At 46.3% G+C, this 16306-nt stretch overlaps 1 protein-coding gene across 1 annotated transcript; it reads left to right on the top strand.

Annotated features, from left to right (window-relative positions):
* The first annotated feature begins 201 nt into the window (after positions 1-201).
* LOC149366220 (trimeric intracellular cation channel type 1B.1) lies at positions 202-14569 on the top strand. Its single transcript, XM_089549476.1, has 6 exons — positions 202-432; positions 2972-3128; positions 6548-6732; positions 7406-7493; positions 8997-9443; positions 11572-14569. The coding sequence occupies exons 1-5, from the start codon at positions 312-314 to the stop codon at positions 9298-9300; spliced, it is 855 nt and encodes a 284-aa protein (XP_089405602.1). The 5' UTR covers positions 202-311; the 3' UTR covers positions 9301-9443; positions 11572-14569.
* The last annotated feature ends 1737 nt before the right edge of the window (positions 14570-16306 follow it).

Below are 16306 nucleotides of genomic sequence, written 5' to 3' on the forward strand. Positions count from 1 at the left end.
TCAGAATTGTTGGTTAATTTTGTTTCGACGGCTAAGCTTCATAATCATTTCAAGGACAAGTTAGCGGCTCATGAATTAAATATGTCCTTTCAGGGAAGAGAAAGATCTCCACTTTAACGACGCTTAGCGTCTCTACTAGACACACTGAACCTTACCCTCCACCACCACGCACCTTGCTCTCATCTTCCGCGCATGCGCAATGGAGGAGACTGTCCGCTAGAGACCCGCTGCGCGCGTGCTATTTACGATTCCGCACGATTCCCGAACAGCGAGCGGGCGCTCCGGCACCCTCGAAGGCAAAGGACTTAAAAATGGATCCCGAAATGTTTCTCGATGTCGCCAACCAGGTGACAAAGCTCAAGATGTACCCGTACTTCGACCTTGCCCACTGCGTGATCACATGCCTGTACCTGCGCGAGGATTTGGGACCCGGTAAGAACGAAACCTCCGGCCGCCTCGGCTCCCGGGTCGAGTGTACCCTTGAGGGTGCTCAAAAACGAACAAACAAGCACTAAACGAAACGATCAAGGGTCTTGAGAGGGGCTTTTCTAAGCCTCGCTCTAGGAGGCGATGCTGCCAGATTTGTTTTCTCCCTTCTTGCGTCGTGCGATCGGAAAAACTAAGCGCAGGGCGCTTATTCCACGTAGAGCTAGTTTTTTTCTTTCTCTTTATTTCTTGCTCTTTCGCTCTCGCGGGAGCGCCGTCTCCAGATGCTGCGGCTAAGGGTAGCGAAAGCTGCGTGCTTGAAGTAAACTTTCGAGGAGCGCCGCGATCCTTTTTTGGGGCACGCTCTGTGGAGCGTTTTGTTCGCCCCTGCTCTTTTCTGTACACAACAGTGCTTGCGTGATTGGCACCGCTGTAGCGTGGCGCGTTAAAACACGTACCGTTCTCGGCATGCGGGCTTTACGCTTGAGAACCCGCGTGATGTGTTCGAGAAAAGCAAAAATAAAAACGAGAATGCAGCTCTGAAGCCGTGCGCTCACAGTGCTTTGATCGTGAGCAATGTGAACAGCACAATGTCCTTTTTTCGAACTGTTATAGTGTTTATTTTGTGTATATGTTGTAACTGTGTTCCTGAAGTAAAATCTGCTAGGGTGCCTTCCATTAGAGTGAGCCGGCTTGAGAATAAACAGTCTCAAATAGCTAGCGTAAATTCCTGCCAAGTGCTATTAAAACCAACACCACTTCGTTCTCCAGTTTGCTTAGGTTTATTCGCAGCCTTGTACAAGCAATACAGATGTAGGTCTGCGAAATAAAATATAAACTGGTTTTCGACAGCTTGACGAACCCAGCACCTGACAATTGCTATAGCTGCCCTGCAGCTGTTGTTTTTGCGTTCACCATGGTCGCATTCCTCACATAGCTTTGTTGTTTTCCCATGAAGTGTACACAGCGACTAGAATTTAATCGACCAAAGAATGTGCCTGCTACTGCACTTGCCGTGAAAGCATAGCAGAATGAAATTGCATTCCATAGTCAACGGAACTGTACTATCACTTGCAAATAGATGTAGTTTTCTTGAGGCTGACGATGGAATGGAAATGAAATAAATGTTACAGCGTATGATGCAGCGTATGATATAGCATATGATACAGAATAGGACAGCAGCAGAAAAATCTCTCGAGAATGGCATGGCAGTATTACCGTGAGGGTGGCTGACACTGCATGAATGTGAAAACAAGCCTGCAGCCTCTTGAAGTTAATGTAAATAAAGGACACATATTTGAAGCAAATAGAGATGCACATAGCTTCACTGCTGGCATTGTGCTTTGTAACGTTGGGTGCATCATTGAATGTGTTTTCTTATTTTGCATCCACATTGTTCTGAAATAAGAGCAGTGAAATAGGTGACGTGTACAGTTCTTGAAAATTGGCCAAAGCACCCTGAAGTCGTAATCCAACAATTTGTGTTGGGTTGTTTCTTGATTTGGCCACCCTCGTGTAGTACTTGGCCACAACCTTCTGTGAACAAAACTATTAACCTTCGGCCCTCAGTCCCCAGTGGCTGCGGAGCAACTGATCAAAGGGCGGTCAGACCTGTGATGCAGCGGAGGGGGCTAAGAATCTCTGGCTTTGGACAGGCCGCCATTGGAAACTGAATCTGTCAACGTTTATCGCTAGAACCTTATCTAGTGAGGCTAGCATAGCAGTAACGTTAAGAGACCGGAAGCGGGCGGAGTAAGTGAGGGAACAAACGCGGGTTAATGACATCCTAGTTGAAATCAAGAGGAAGAAATGGGCTTGGGCAGAGCATGTAGTGCGATGGCAAAATAACCGGTGGTCCTTCAAGATAACGGAGTGGATTCCAAGAGAAGGCAAGCGTAGCAGGGGGCAGCAGAAGGTTAGGTGGGCGGATGAGAGTAAGAAGTTTGTGGGGATACGGTGGCCGCAGTTGGCAAAGGACAGAGTTAATTGGAGAGACATGGGAGAGACTTTGCCCTTCAATAGGCATAGTCGGGCTGATGATGATGATGATGTTTCTTGTTTCTCCGTGTTACCATTGGATGTGCGATTGTGGGTAATATATTTAATATCAGACTGCAATTAATTTTCAAATGTGGTTTTTATGTAAGGAGAAGTAATTAGTATCGTGCCAATCAATGGGATCTGCAACTTTCAGATGACATTAAGTGCTGCTGTTCAGTGAAGAAAAACTGCTTCCTTGCGGTGCCAAAATGTTTCCCATCTTGGCAACTAAGGGATTAAGAATGTAAGCTGTCTTGTCACTAAAAAATATGCATGCTCAGTGCTTAGAGAATTGTAATTAAAATAAGAGGACGTACTGATCCTCAGGGAATAAGAGGTCTTGTGATTCAACAGAAAGCAGCACATAAGAAAGGTATGATGACTGCATGTGAGCTCTTATTTTTTTGCAGTCGCTACACCTTTCTTATGTGCTGTTTTCTGTTAGCTCACCTTTCAGCACATAAGCTGGAGCACATATGTAGGTGAGTTGACAAATTCTGTGCAGGTTCCCAGCTGTTCTCCAGGAAGCACCCCATGTCATGCTGGATATCGAGCATGTTCTCCATCTTTGCCGGTGGGATCCTGTCAGCGTTCCTGCTGGGCGAGCCCATTCTGGGAGCCCTAAAGAACAACCAGCAGCTGCTGCTTGCCACTGCAGTGTGGTACGTGCTGCTGGCGATATGCTATCACTTTAACGAAGCAAATGCTTTCCCTCAGTCATTCTCTAATCTATTTAACACTGTAGAATCCAAAGAGAGCCAAAGTATGTCGCAAACATCCTGGTAGGGTATAAGACACTCCCAAACCTTTGACACCACACCGAGCTTGGAATTCAAAATGACTAGGGGTACCATAATAGGCAGGAAGGTAGCAGAGTGGGTCAGAAAACAAACAGAGTTAATGATAACCTAGCTGATGGTGGTAAAAAGGTTTATTTACAGTTATTTATAGTCATGCGTGATGGGTGGAGTCCTCAGTCCAGGACCCCAATGGCTGACGTGATCCGGCGCGCCCGCTCGATCAGTGATAGCTGGTCGCTCGAGTCCGAGCTTGGCAGAGCAGCTTGCTAGGAGGAGAATGAAGGGTGGGAGATGGGTGTTAAGTTTCCTGCTGGCTTCGGGCATTCTTAGACGGTGTGACAGAGTGTTAGATAACCTAGCTCAGATCAGGAAAAGGAATCTGAGCATGGGCAGGGCATGTACTGCTAGGGCAGGGTAACCAATGGTTCCTTAGGATAACGATGTGTACTTCAAGAGAGGGCAAGCGTAACAGAGGGTAGCAGAGGGTCAGATGGGCATTTGGGATGAAGTTTGCGAGGATAAGGTTAGTTAAGCTGGCACAGGGCAGGGTTGGTCGGAAGGGTGGGATAGAGGCCTTTGTTCTGCAGTGGACGTAGGTTAATGATTATTTATTTATTTATTTATTTATTTATTTATTTATTTATTTAATTTATTTACTCTCAGGGCCGAAGCATTACAGAGAGGAGTGGGTGATGCACAGCAAGAACAGAACAGGTAACGCAGCACTACAATGTAAAATCAATTACAGCATTCTTAAACAAGTCGGCGTCTGTAATGGAGGCGATGGAAGCGGGAAGGTGGTTCCATTCCTTAGCAGTCTTGGGGATAAAAGAGGCGAAGTGTAAGTTGGTGCGACTGCTGGGTACGCCAACTTTGAACTGGTGGTCGCTGCGGGATGAAATGTAAGATGGTGGTACAAGCAACGTATCTCTGAGACGATGGTTTGAATGGTAGATTTTGTGAAATAGGCATAGACGGGAAATTCTTCGACGAATTGAAAGATCCGGTAAGTTTAAATTTGCTTTCATTTGAGTTACACTTGCAGTTCTATGATAGTTAGAAAAAAATTAAATGGACAGCCCGATTTTAAATGGCTTCGATTTTCAGAATTAGTGAGTTAAGAGGAGGGTCCCATACAGACGACGCATATTCAAGTTTTGGCCTGACTAGTGTTTTGTACAGTACATGGACGGAAAAACTTTATTTTCGTCAGAGAGCATGTGTGGACGATTCCGTGTTAGATGGCCATCAACCCATGGCTGACGGCGACCTGGGTGGCCCACTCCACGGCCCTGGTCTGGACGACCGGGTCTGAGCTGGCCAGCACGGCCTCCCACTGCTCGAGGGAAGGATCACGCATAATGTCCGCCGGTGGCGGTGCTATGCTACAGCTCCATAATATGTGGTCATAGGTTGCCAATTCGTGACACCATTTGCACTCCGGCTGAATGTCCGGGTAGATTTTGCTCAACACGTATGGGTTGAAGAAACATCTGGTCTGCAATCGTCACCAGACGCATTCCTTGCGCCTTCACCAATTGCTTGTCCGGGGGTGGGTAAATCCTCCGCTCAAGTCTGAAATTGTTAGTAATGTCATGAAAGGATACCAGCCCATCTCTCGTGGACCTTCCCGGGACGTCCGGCTCACCTACTCGGCTGACGAAACCTCGAGCATTCATGTGAGCCGTCTCGTTCCCAGGGTTCCCAGAGTGTGCAGGTACCCAGACAATTTCCGCCTCCGAAGTCCCTTGCTCCGTGGCCCGATTCAGCAATCGTGCCGCTGTGACAGATATTCTGCCCCTCGCCAAATTTCGGATGGCTGTTTTTGAATCGCTGAAGATCAGGTCAGCATTACTACTAGTTATAGAAAGTGCTATCGCCGCTTCCTCTACAGTAGAAGTTTCAAGTTAGTGGGCGCCATAGAAAAGTTGCGACGTAAGTAACCAAGAGTACGGTTAGCGTTACTTGTGACATAGTCCACATGAGCTTGCCAGGAAAGGTTACTGCAAATATGCATACCAAGGTACTTGTATGTGGAAATATGGGTTAAAGGAGTATCAAATAGTAAATAGGCACAGGAAACTTGAGTAGATTAGTGGCGGGAAATTCTCATAAACTTGCATTTATTTACATTCAGCTTCATTAGCCAAGTGTTACACCAAGAGGAAATCTGATTAAGGTCCGACTGGAGGGTAAGGCAGTCAGCAGAGCTTTTAATTTGACGGTAAATAACACAATCATCAGCAAAGAGTTTTATGGAAGAAGAAATGTTATTAGGTAAGTCGTTAATATAGATTAGAAAGAGCAACGGCCCCAGAACTGATCCCTGTGGAACACCAGAGGCTACACCGCAAGGATCAGAGCTATGATGGTGAAATTTTGCTTGACTCTCTTTAGTGAAAAGTTGGTGTACTAGCTTAGTGTAGATGAAAGCTGAGATTGTGGAGATGTAAAAATACGAACCACTTATTTGGTGACAAAACTGGTTCGTAATGATAGCTCCTATGCGTTGATGCTAAGCAAAAGAAGAAAGACAACGAAATTGCAATGTCTGATGGTGTGATGAAGTGGGTTGGCTTTTGAGCTCTTCTGTTCATCCACTAGAATGTATCACTTTACAAAATGCTTGATTAGTAATAGTTATTGGTGGTATCAGTTCAGTACAGCAATACTCAGTGGCATTCATAATGTGAACAGTAATACTCACAGTTGAATACTAATTATGTGTTTTCTGTGGTATTTGTTTGTATTATATGTTCGCAACCCTTCATGCTTGCTTACCTGGTACCCACTTAATGGCATTGCAGTGCTGTGAAGCGCACTGCAAGAACTCTGTCTACGGGCTCTCTGAGGCCTTTTCCTATATTTTCTTAAGATTGCAATTGTCGCGGAGTGGGTGAGGGAACAAACGCGGGTTAATGACATCCTAGTTGAAATCAAGAGGAAGAAGTGGGCTTGGGCAGGGCATGTCATGCAAAGGCAGGATAACCGCTGGTCCTTAAGGGTAACGGAGTGGATTCCAAGAGAAGGCAAGCATAGCAGGGGGCGGTGGAAAGTTAGGTGGGCAGATGAGATCAAGAAGTTTGCGGGGATACGGTGGCCGCAACTGGCGAAGGACAGTGTTAATTGGAGAGACATGGGAGAGGCCTTTGCCCTGCAGTGGGCGTAGTCAGGCTGATGATGATGATGATGTTGCTGTGAGTTCAGCAGACTGGCTAAATTGTGAAAAACCATAACACGTTGCACTGTTGCATATTCCAGTGTTATTTCTCTTCCAACAGGTATGCCATCTTCTACTCGCCCTTCGACATCGTGTACAAGATCTGCAAGTTCTTCCCTTGCAAGTTGGTGATAGCGTTAATGAAGGAAGTCACGCGGTGCAAGAAAGTGCACGATGGGGTCATGCATGCTGCCAAGGTGTACCCCAACGGCTACCTCATTATGATCATCATCGGCGTTGTCAAAGGTCTGGTACCCTTTCCTGTCATTTTTAGTGTGAAAGCTGTCATAGCCCTCCCTGGGAGCCTTAGATCGCAACTGCTGCAAAAGTTCTGACATGGTCAAACTTAAATTTAGTGTCTTGAAACTTGGAATAAAACCTATGCTAAACCAACTAGCGCGGCAACATGCCTTACTAAGCTAAATTTAGTGTGTCTAAAAGAATTTGCACGTCTGCATTCGTGGATTTTTCTGGTGCAAGGATTCTGGTGTGTTAAGAGTGGAACATTTGGCATGGAAAATGTTGAAAGAGGGTAGCTGTCCCCTGACTACTCTTACAGAAACGTCTCTTAAAATGCTCCCTCCGTCTCCTGACATTACCTAAGCATGATGTTAGGTGTTGGTGGATGCGTTTAAAAAAACACTGTCGAAAACTTTTGTTGCAAATGTTTTTGGCGTGAAGTTCAAATAATCTCACTTCCCTCGTGAGGTCCAAGTAACTACTTAATTATTTTTATGCATTAGAAAGTACAACTAGAGGCCCGTGCACTGTGCGCTGTCAGTGCACGTTACAGACCACCAGGTGGTCGAAATCTCCGGAGCCCTTCACTACGGCGTCCCTCATAGCCTGAGTCACTCTGGGACTTTGAACCCCTTAAACCAAACAAGAAAGTACAGCTGTTTTTCTGTTGTCACTGCAGGTAATGGGTCATCGTTTCTCAAGGTGTTTGAACGGCTACTTCGAGGCTTCTGGACTCCAGGAGCCATGGAGATCATGCAGCCAAGCTTGTGAGTAGATTTCTCTTTTCAGCTGCAGGAGAACCCTGAGTGGATGCTCATGAGGGTTGGGTATTGTAATTATTCATTGCTATATGTGGTGGTGGTGGTAGTAGCGGCATAAAGGCCGGATTAGCTCTATAGTGACCTGTCTGCAACTACTCCACTTGAGTCACTGATTTGAATGATTGTGTTTTTACCACTGTTCCATAAGGCCAGTGTCCTCTAAAAACTTGAGCAGTGATTTTGACTCTGATCGCCGCTCAGTTCGGGAGCCCTCAGGGTACATGATATGAGAGACATCATCCAATGGAACGTTCAGTCTCCTCAGGTTGCCCATGAATGTCTCATGTCCATACACTGAAATATATATGGATACATGGCCACAACTATGAGACCTACTTTGTCATGTTCTCGTAGGCTAAGACAAAAGACCCTTACTGCTTTAGGGTGTTCTGTTGGCTTAAGTTAGATGTGAATATATAAGTTTCGGTATGTTAGGCTTGGTATAGATTGTTGTTTTTTCTAGTGTTGTATCGCACTCGAAAGAATCTTTCATACTTGAAACATGTTGATGGCTTTTCTTTCCGTAAATTGCAGCGGAAATGACGGTGCTGCAGATCTGTTAATTTAAACTCGTTTAATTTAAACTTCCAATTATCTGAAGTTATGCTTTGGCTTCATCAGCCGAGTGTATTTCAGAAGGTTCAGCTTAATTCGGCCTTCACATAACTCAGACGAATAGTCAGTCCACTTTAAGTTAAATTACGAAGAATTTGATTGTATTCCCTCACCTCAAATTATCAGCAAGCTAGCATTAAGACATGGATTGGTTAGTAATGTAATTTAACAAATAATGTAATGCATCGGCGCAAATAATTCCCTTCATTTCATTTTTCTACTGCATCACTAGAGAACAGCCAGTGAAAACCTGTTCCGAAGCCGAGCGCATACGTTCCAAATCACGGCAATTCAGAGGGGACGCTGTCACAATCCATCCACCCAGGATCTTGTAAAACAGTCCTGTCTCCCCAACAGCCACTTGCCTGTGCATTTTGTTTCACAGCAGTGTCAATATGTGGCACATCGACCTTTGCATATCTGTAGGAAGGTTGCAGGAGAAAGTGGGCACAAATGTATGTTAGTGAGATAATGGAGCAGAGTAGAGAGAACTCAGGTAAACCGTGAGCGTATGATATGAGTGCAGAATTATCAGTGTGCGTTGAATGCACTGCAGCGCTCTTGTGTTCATTTTTCTCTGTGACCACATTTAAAAAACTCAACGCCGACGGCCTATGGCTTCAACGCCACGTTTCTGGTACAACGTTGTCAATGCTAATGCATGCAGTGCACATCTGTCACTACCGCCACGTGGCTTAAAGCACTGCCCCATTTACGGAGCTGGTTACGAGGGACAACGGTGGCGGCAATGCCGCGAAACGGGCACCAAAAAGCTGTGCTCTAAAAAAAGAAATCGGGGCTGCGACTAATAACTCTGTTGGTTCTGTCGTGCAGTCCCACCAAGGCCTGCCTGGTGGCCTCCATCATCTTTGTGCTGGACAAGAAGACAGAGTTCATATCGGCGCCGCACGCGCTCGTCTACCTGGGCATCGTGGTGTTCCTGCTGTACTTCAAGCTGTCGGCCATGCTGCTGGGTATCCACGACCCGTTCCTGCCCTTCGAGAACCTCTTCTGCGCCGTCTTCCTGGGGGGCGTGTGGGACGCGCTGGGCCGTGCGCTCACCTCGAGCCGCGGCGGCGAGGGCAAGGGGGACACCGCCAAGAACGGAAAGTCCGAGGCCACCAAGAAGAAGGACTGATGATGCTCTTCTCCTTCACCGTCTTCCCCAGGGCCTTCGTCTTCTTCCCCAGCGCATTGTGTTCAGTGTGGGACGTCATCACCGCTTCCTCCCTCTTTCCCTTTCTGGTTTTCTCGCCTGGGACGTGCCGGCGGCAAAACAAGGTGAGTGAGGGAGGGAATGAGGGGTTCATTGTGGGGAAACTCCCCAGGGTTCACGGGAGGCTAATGAAAAGCACTTAGATTAAGGAAGATTCAGTGAACTAGGGGAGAATGAGGTGTTCAATGTGGGGGAACTCCCCAGGGTTCACGGAGGGGGGGAGGGGGGGGGGGGAGGGGGGGGGGGGGGGGCTAATGAAAAGCACTTAGGTTAAGGAAGATTCATTGAGCTAGGGAAGTGGAAATGATATCGGTGATGTTAAGATATGCAAAGACCGCAGTGTGAATGAGGGAACAAGCAGTAGTAGGGGTTGTTCAGTAAAATAAGAAAATGGAAGGAAAAGAGGTTGCCGAGGCAACAAGTTCTAGTAGTGGTTTATCAATAAAATTTTAAAAAATGCTAGAAGTTGCTGGCCATGGCAGTTGCTGTTTACCTTCGAACAAAGTCCATTTAATGGCATTCCAGCGGAAATTAAATGACGCAAAATGTGTTTCAGCAACACTTGTATTACTGTAAACATACCCGTGATGGTTTTTTTCAGTAACAGAGTGGATTTTAAAGGAAAGAAACCGTGGAACATAGCATGGGATGGAAGAGATTAAGGTGGGCGGATGATATTAGGAGATTTTCTCAAATAGGTGGTTACGGCTGGTGCAGAAAAGAGATAAATGAAGACCAATATTAATAAAAAAATTGGCTGTGGTTTAGCTCTGGTTAAACCTGGGGGACTGCGAAAATATAGTGTTGCATGAACTACACTGCCCACAGTGTCGCTGTTTCGCATGCTCTTGCATGACCATACTGCGCATGCGCGAGGAGCAAGTGATATCACTAAGCACAGGCTCGCCTTCCTTTCCATAAAATGATCAGAGTGTAAAACGTTGACAATGCCAACCCCAGTGAACACAGTGAACGCGAATGGCTTATGGCTGAAGGCACAACCTTGTCAATGCCTGCAGCTCATGTTGACCCACCGCGGTGGTTCAGTGGTAAGGCGCTCGTCTACCGAGTCGGAGTACCCGGGTTCGAGCCCGACCGCAGCGGCCGCGTTTCGATGGAGGCGAAACGCAAGAGGCGCCCGTGTGCTGTGCGATGTCAGTGCACGTTAAAGATCCCCAGATGGTCGAAATTATTCCGGAGACCTCCATTACGGCACTTCTTCCTCTCTTCCTTCTTTCACTCCCACCTACCTCCCTTCCCTTACAGCGCAGTTCAGGTGTCCTGGATATATGTGGTACAGATACTGCACCATTTCCTTTCCTCAAAAACCAATTTACCAATTTTTGCAGCTGGCATCTCTCTCTCATCACTCCATGTACCTATAAGCATGATTCAGGTATCCACTGACCCAGGGAGCCATTATGCGCACTTCCTTTCCTTAAAATGATCGTGGAAGGTGTTCTGGAAGGTGAATTGGACACTGGAAGTGACCGAAAAACATGTCAATGCCCCAACACAACATTCAGTGTTTCTGGCACAATGTTGCCAATGCATGCAGGGCACACCTGTGCACACCTGTCGCTACCGCCACATGGCTTAAAGCAGCCACATGGCTTAAAGCAAGAGGGCAGTTCGAGATGTATGCAGGGCACGCCTGTCGCTACCGCCACATGGCTTAAAGCAAGAGGGCAGTTCGAGATGTATGCAGGGCACGCCTGTCGCTACCGCCACATGGCTTAAAGCAGCCACATGGCTTAAAGCAAGAGGGCAGTTCGAGATGTATGCAGGGCACGCCTGTCGCTACTGCCACATAGCTTAAAGCAGCCACATGGCTTAAAGCAAGAGGGCAGTTATGTCCTTCCCCGAGGTTCACGTGTCCACCGAGATGTGGACACCTCGCCCTCCCTCACGCTACGTATATCCTGGCATAGCAGAGCTAAGCCACTGCCAATTTTATATACACCACATACCACGCAGATGGCGCAATCCCTAGGGCATCAGAGAGGGAGACTGTCGGGGAGGCGATGGAAAGCGCGCCGCTGCCCCGGTGCACCAGCTGTGTGTCCCACGTCTTCGCGCATGCACAGCTTGGCCTTTCCAGAGCTTCGCGAAATGGCTCGGCGACTAGCGTAGTGTTGCTTGCCTCCTGGGATCACCGCCTGTCTACAGTATCAGTTCTTCATTCCTTTTCAGGTTGCGTGTGTGTGCGAGTGGACTCTCTGCTGTACTACAGGCAAGTTCTCTCTGCTGCCAAGCATCGAAGGAGGACTCCTGGAGAGGGAGAAGACGGACATCCGAGTGAAGTCGCAAGAGTGGTTGCCTTGTTTTGTGTTTATCGTCGGGTTCTTCATTCAGCCACCTCCGTTATTCTGTGTCCCCCCGATCCATCTCTACAGCTGCACAGGCATTTCTTTTGTTTTCACACCAATTTCTTATACGTTGTTTTCTACACAGCTCCGGCTATGTTTATACGAGTCTTCCCTGGCAAAGTAAGCGGCAAGCATTTGTTGTGTGGCATGTCTTGCTGGGAGGCCGAGGGCGGTTTGTCTGTGGGAAAAAGAAGATAATTTTAAACACCGGTGTCGCGCCTTTGTGTGCCCTATTTTCCTCTTTTCTTTTTTTTTTATACTCTCGTGACTCGGAGTGTGATTGCTCTCAGGCTAGTCTAATAAAAAGTTCCATACCAAGTATCATACTTAAGCAAAGTTGCTCAAAGTGATCTTTCCTTCAGTAGCAAAGAAAAAAGTTTCTTTTTATATGCCTAGTTTCCTGCCTGCATCTCTTGCACATTTTCGAAGTACTTTATGTGCATGAACGTGCACATACAGGAAAAGAAGTGTCGTGGGCCTTTGAGACCATAGGAAGTTTCAACTTACTACAGTGTCATATTTGTTGAACTTTATAGAACTGGCAAGAATTCTTAGCTTAAAAAGCTCTGGGCACTATGATAGGTCCTTAGCTCATTTTAACTGGACAGGTGAGCCAAGCCTGCTTTTACGAGTGGAACAAATTGTATTTTTACAGTTTTCTATGTCTGTCTTTCTCTCGAGCGGTGCTATTTTGGTGGCCTCTGGAAAAGTCTTTGCTCATGTGTGTCATTGTGTGGTGGAATTCTGTGTGTGTGGAGGGTACGTCTTGATGGTAATGCATGGGCCTAGAGAGGTTACCTGACACCTTAACCAATTGCTGTCGTTTTAGCTAGCCACCATAACTTGGGAGAAGACGTATTAAGACTGGAGAGACTGCCCGTGTTTGTTCGGTCATTTTACTCTGGTTCACTGATTGAAAGAAGCCTGCAGCATCTTTCCAGAGATGGGGTTAGTCCCCCGAAACTGCAGTTTTACAGATCTAGCTTCAGGTCTCAAAACGTGAAGCTGAGTCTAGATAAGGCCAATTCTATAGCGTAATAAACTTAGTTGTGCTTTCAGATTTATGATGAACACATATGTAATCATTAAACTGACATGTCTCTGTTAGTTGACACACTACAGAGATGGAAGCTTCTGCTTGCTAACACCAGGTAGCAGCTCTCAGCCTGGGGTCATTGTTTCGAAGCATTCGCAAGCTCGGCTCTTTCCATTTTTAAGTCCTTTGGTAACACCACTCGAAATGCCGGCGCCGAAACAGAAAGAAAGAGCAGAGCTCTGCGAAAGCCTGGGCTGAGGTTTGCACGCTTAATTGCTCGGGCGTCATCGTCGTCGTAGTAGCGATTAGCAAGATCTTTTTCATATGTCTCATGTCTTCCTTTTGTAATGCTACAAAATAATTTCACGAGTGTCAGCTGGCTGTCATATGAGCACAAAACTTAGGCTTCCTGGAAAAAAAAATGGCTTCAGTGCTTCAGAACAGTACATCTTCAAATGAATACAAGTATATTTACAAGCGTATGCACTAGTGTACAAAAATTGACAACACTTTAAATGAATACAATTGCAAAAACAATGACAATGCAAGCGGCCAGAAAAGCTTACTGAAACAGGTGTTGTGAAACTAATCAAATTTCATCACTTAACTATCTGTCAGCTCTAGCGCAGATTGCATCTTTCAGTTTCAGAGTGCATGAGCTGGACACAGTGTACTCACTCATTGAGTGTTAGTATAAGTCTGTGCTACTTGTCAGGTGCAGGCGTAAGACACGTTTGACATGTGCATGTGACCTACTGTGTGCCTAAGATTGTTAGTCAGATGAAGTGTTTGTGTTTCAGCATGTGCAGCATATGGTTTTGCTGAGGAAGCTTGCGGGGACCGTGGCTAGAAAGCCTGAACACTACTTTCTCGTGATATACCTTTATCACAAGTTCTTTGTGGTGAGACTGACGTACATTTATTGTGAAAACAATGCCAGCATTGAACAAACACTACTGTAGCCCCTTAGAATAGTTTTTACCATATTGAGATTAAGAATGAAAACCCTCAAAGGGTGTGCAATGTACAGTGTGCAATGTTTTGCATCCGGGAGTTGTTCCGCAAGATGCGCCTTTATGCCTGAAGCCTCTTTTGGGCTCCGATGGTCAGACATTACACATGTAATGTGTACTGCACTGGGTGATTGTAAAACATGCAATACCTCGCTTTGTACCTATAATGGTAGCAGACCATGTAGTATGTGCAGCCCAGTTGTGTCAGCATGGTTGCATATCCCAGTTCAGAGACTGGCCTAATGAACAGAGACGATTTGCGTACACGTTACGAATCTATTGATGTTAGTATACCGGTGAAGTTGCCTATAGCGTTTTTTTGAAAAAGGAAAGCTCGTAAGTGTAATAGATTGTGGAGTTTAATAGATTGTGGCCAAATGGATTACAGAGTTGACGGAGCCTCTTGCTTGAGGTTGCCCTTGACGAGCTATCAGAATAGAGCAAAACAGTTTGCTCAGTGCACAAGCTCATCTGTACTAGGTGTGTTGTCTGAATTACTTTTCACTGCGACCCAGGCAGGCTCAATGTGCTACGAAAGCAACGCATTCGTTTCTGCAGTTGTCTACTCTTGCACTGAGATGGACCGAGCAGAACAAAAGGCACCGTATCAACTGCTCCTTTGACAAGCCTAGCATTGCTAGTCATTTTTCTTTTTATCCTTCCCCTGTTGTTATCCTGAAGAACCCAAAACAAGGGACTGTTTTGTTTGCCGATCACTTTTCATGACTGTAGATTTGAGGAAGCCAATAAAACGAAAACCATTCACCTTCCTACCACAAGACTTGTCATTTCCTGGAGCCATGTTTTTTATCATGTGGCGGAGCCAACATAAAAGAATTTATGGGCGGGTACACATGGTAATTCAAGTAGTTCGGTAATCACTAATTGTTTAATCATTTCCAAAGTCATAGTTACTTAGCACATGAAAAGACTGAGACATGACACAATAACTATTTGCGTCGTATCGTATTTTGTGTTTGTATCCTTTCTTACATTGGTAACCATGAATTTTGAAAGTGTGCCAAAAACCCAATTACTTGCGTCGACATTTGTCCTATGTGCAGCATCCATGTCATTTCTTGTAGATGTAACCACTAGTTTAGGAAGTGGTTACCGACTGCTACTCATGTTTGTCCTGCCTTTTATGTGCCTCCTTGCAGTAATAAGAACTTTGGATCGTACGCTTGTGGGCATTGTGTAGCTGTCGAGTGCAGCAACACTATGGAGAAAAGAATACAACAAAATTTCATACGAGCCTTTCGGAACTGACAGCTGCCTCCAAAGATGGGAAAAAGAAAATTGGCTGTGGTTTTCTTCCTTTCTTTGTTCTTTCGTTGTTGCCTCTCTTTCGCGCTCTCCATAACGACTAGAATCCACTGAGGCGAAGCGCATATACATATACCCTCGCGAAGCGACACCTCCTCTCCCTCTACCCAGCGGAGCACATCTGGTGGAGCGAGCGGCGACGACGGTGGTGCCATCTGTTGGAGCGCGGCTGCGGCGTTGCTAGGCAACGGCGGCTCAAGGTCGTTCGTGGGCCACGGCATACGGCAGAAGTGTGACCACGCGACGAGCCGAGCTAGCTGGCGTAGTGTTGCTTTCGCAACAACATGGGTTCTATTCAGTACAAGTTCCGGGGAAAAATAGGGGTTCTGGTTTTCGGTTCAGTTTCAGTTGACAACTGTGATGAGACCATGCTTGTTTCGAATGCAGCCCATTCTGTACAGCCATAGACCCATCTCGGAGTTACTGTCAGGATGGCACATGGCCTCCGCGTATGTAGTTGAATGTACATGTTTCACATGGTGTTACAGGTCTCTGAAAACGTGGCTTTCACCAACTTACTTTCCTACAGTGAGCCACTGCATGCTTCCCGACGTTCTTGGCGTGGAAAAGTGCTAGTGAACAGAGGAAACCATTGCCGATAATCGATTTACATCGAGAGAGATGTGCAAACATGTTCTGCGGACGTCAACACCAGCATGATCAAATACCGAGTTCCCTATGTACACTACGTCAACTACAGCTTTGTTTAGTGGAATGGTAGCAAATGTAAGGTGCTGCAAGCGATTGAAAAGCGTTTCACACTTGCCTCTTAGAGCGAGAGCTGTACCCCTCGGAGTACAACTTTCGATTTCAATGTGGATGAGACAATGACCTTCAATGTCTCGCGAGGTCAAACCGAACTTCACTATGTGGTGGCATGGCCCAAAGTATGATAGTATGACCACGTGATCATATGACTGTGATCATTGGGTACCTGACCTTGACCTTTAAATTTGATTTGAGACAATGGGCACCACATTGACAATGACCTTCAATGCCTCACAACGTCAAACCAAACTTAACTGCCTGGTAGTATGGCCCAAGCTATGGTGTATGACCATGTGATCATACGACTAGCGACTACTGGTTACCTGACCTTGACGTCTGACCTTGACATTTGATTTGAGACACTGGAGACCATGCTTAACACAGGTTCCGCTCGTATAACTAGGTTCAAACGATGA

This window comes from Amblyomma mixtum, chromosome 1, assembly GCF_055824585.1.
Source record: "Amblyomma mixtum isolate Tamu chromosome 1, ASM5582458v1, whole genome shotgun sequence".
NCBI lineage: Eukaryota > Metazoa > Arthropoda > Arachnida > Ixodida > Ixodidae > Amblyomma > Amblyomma mixtum.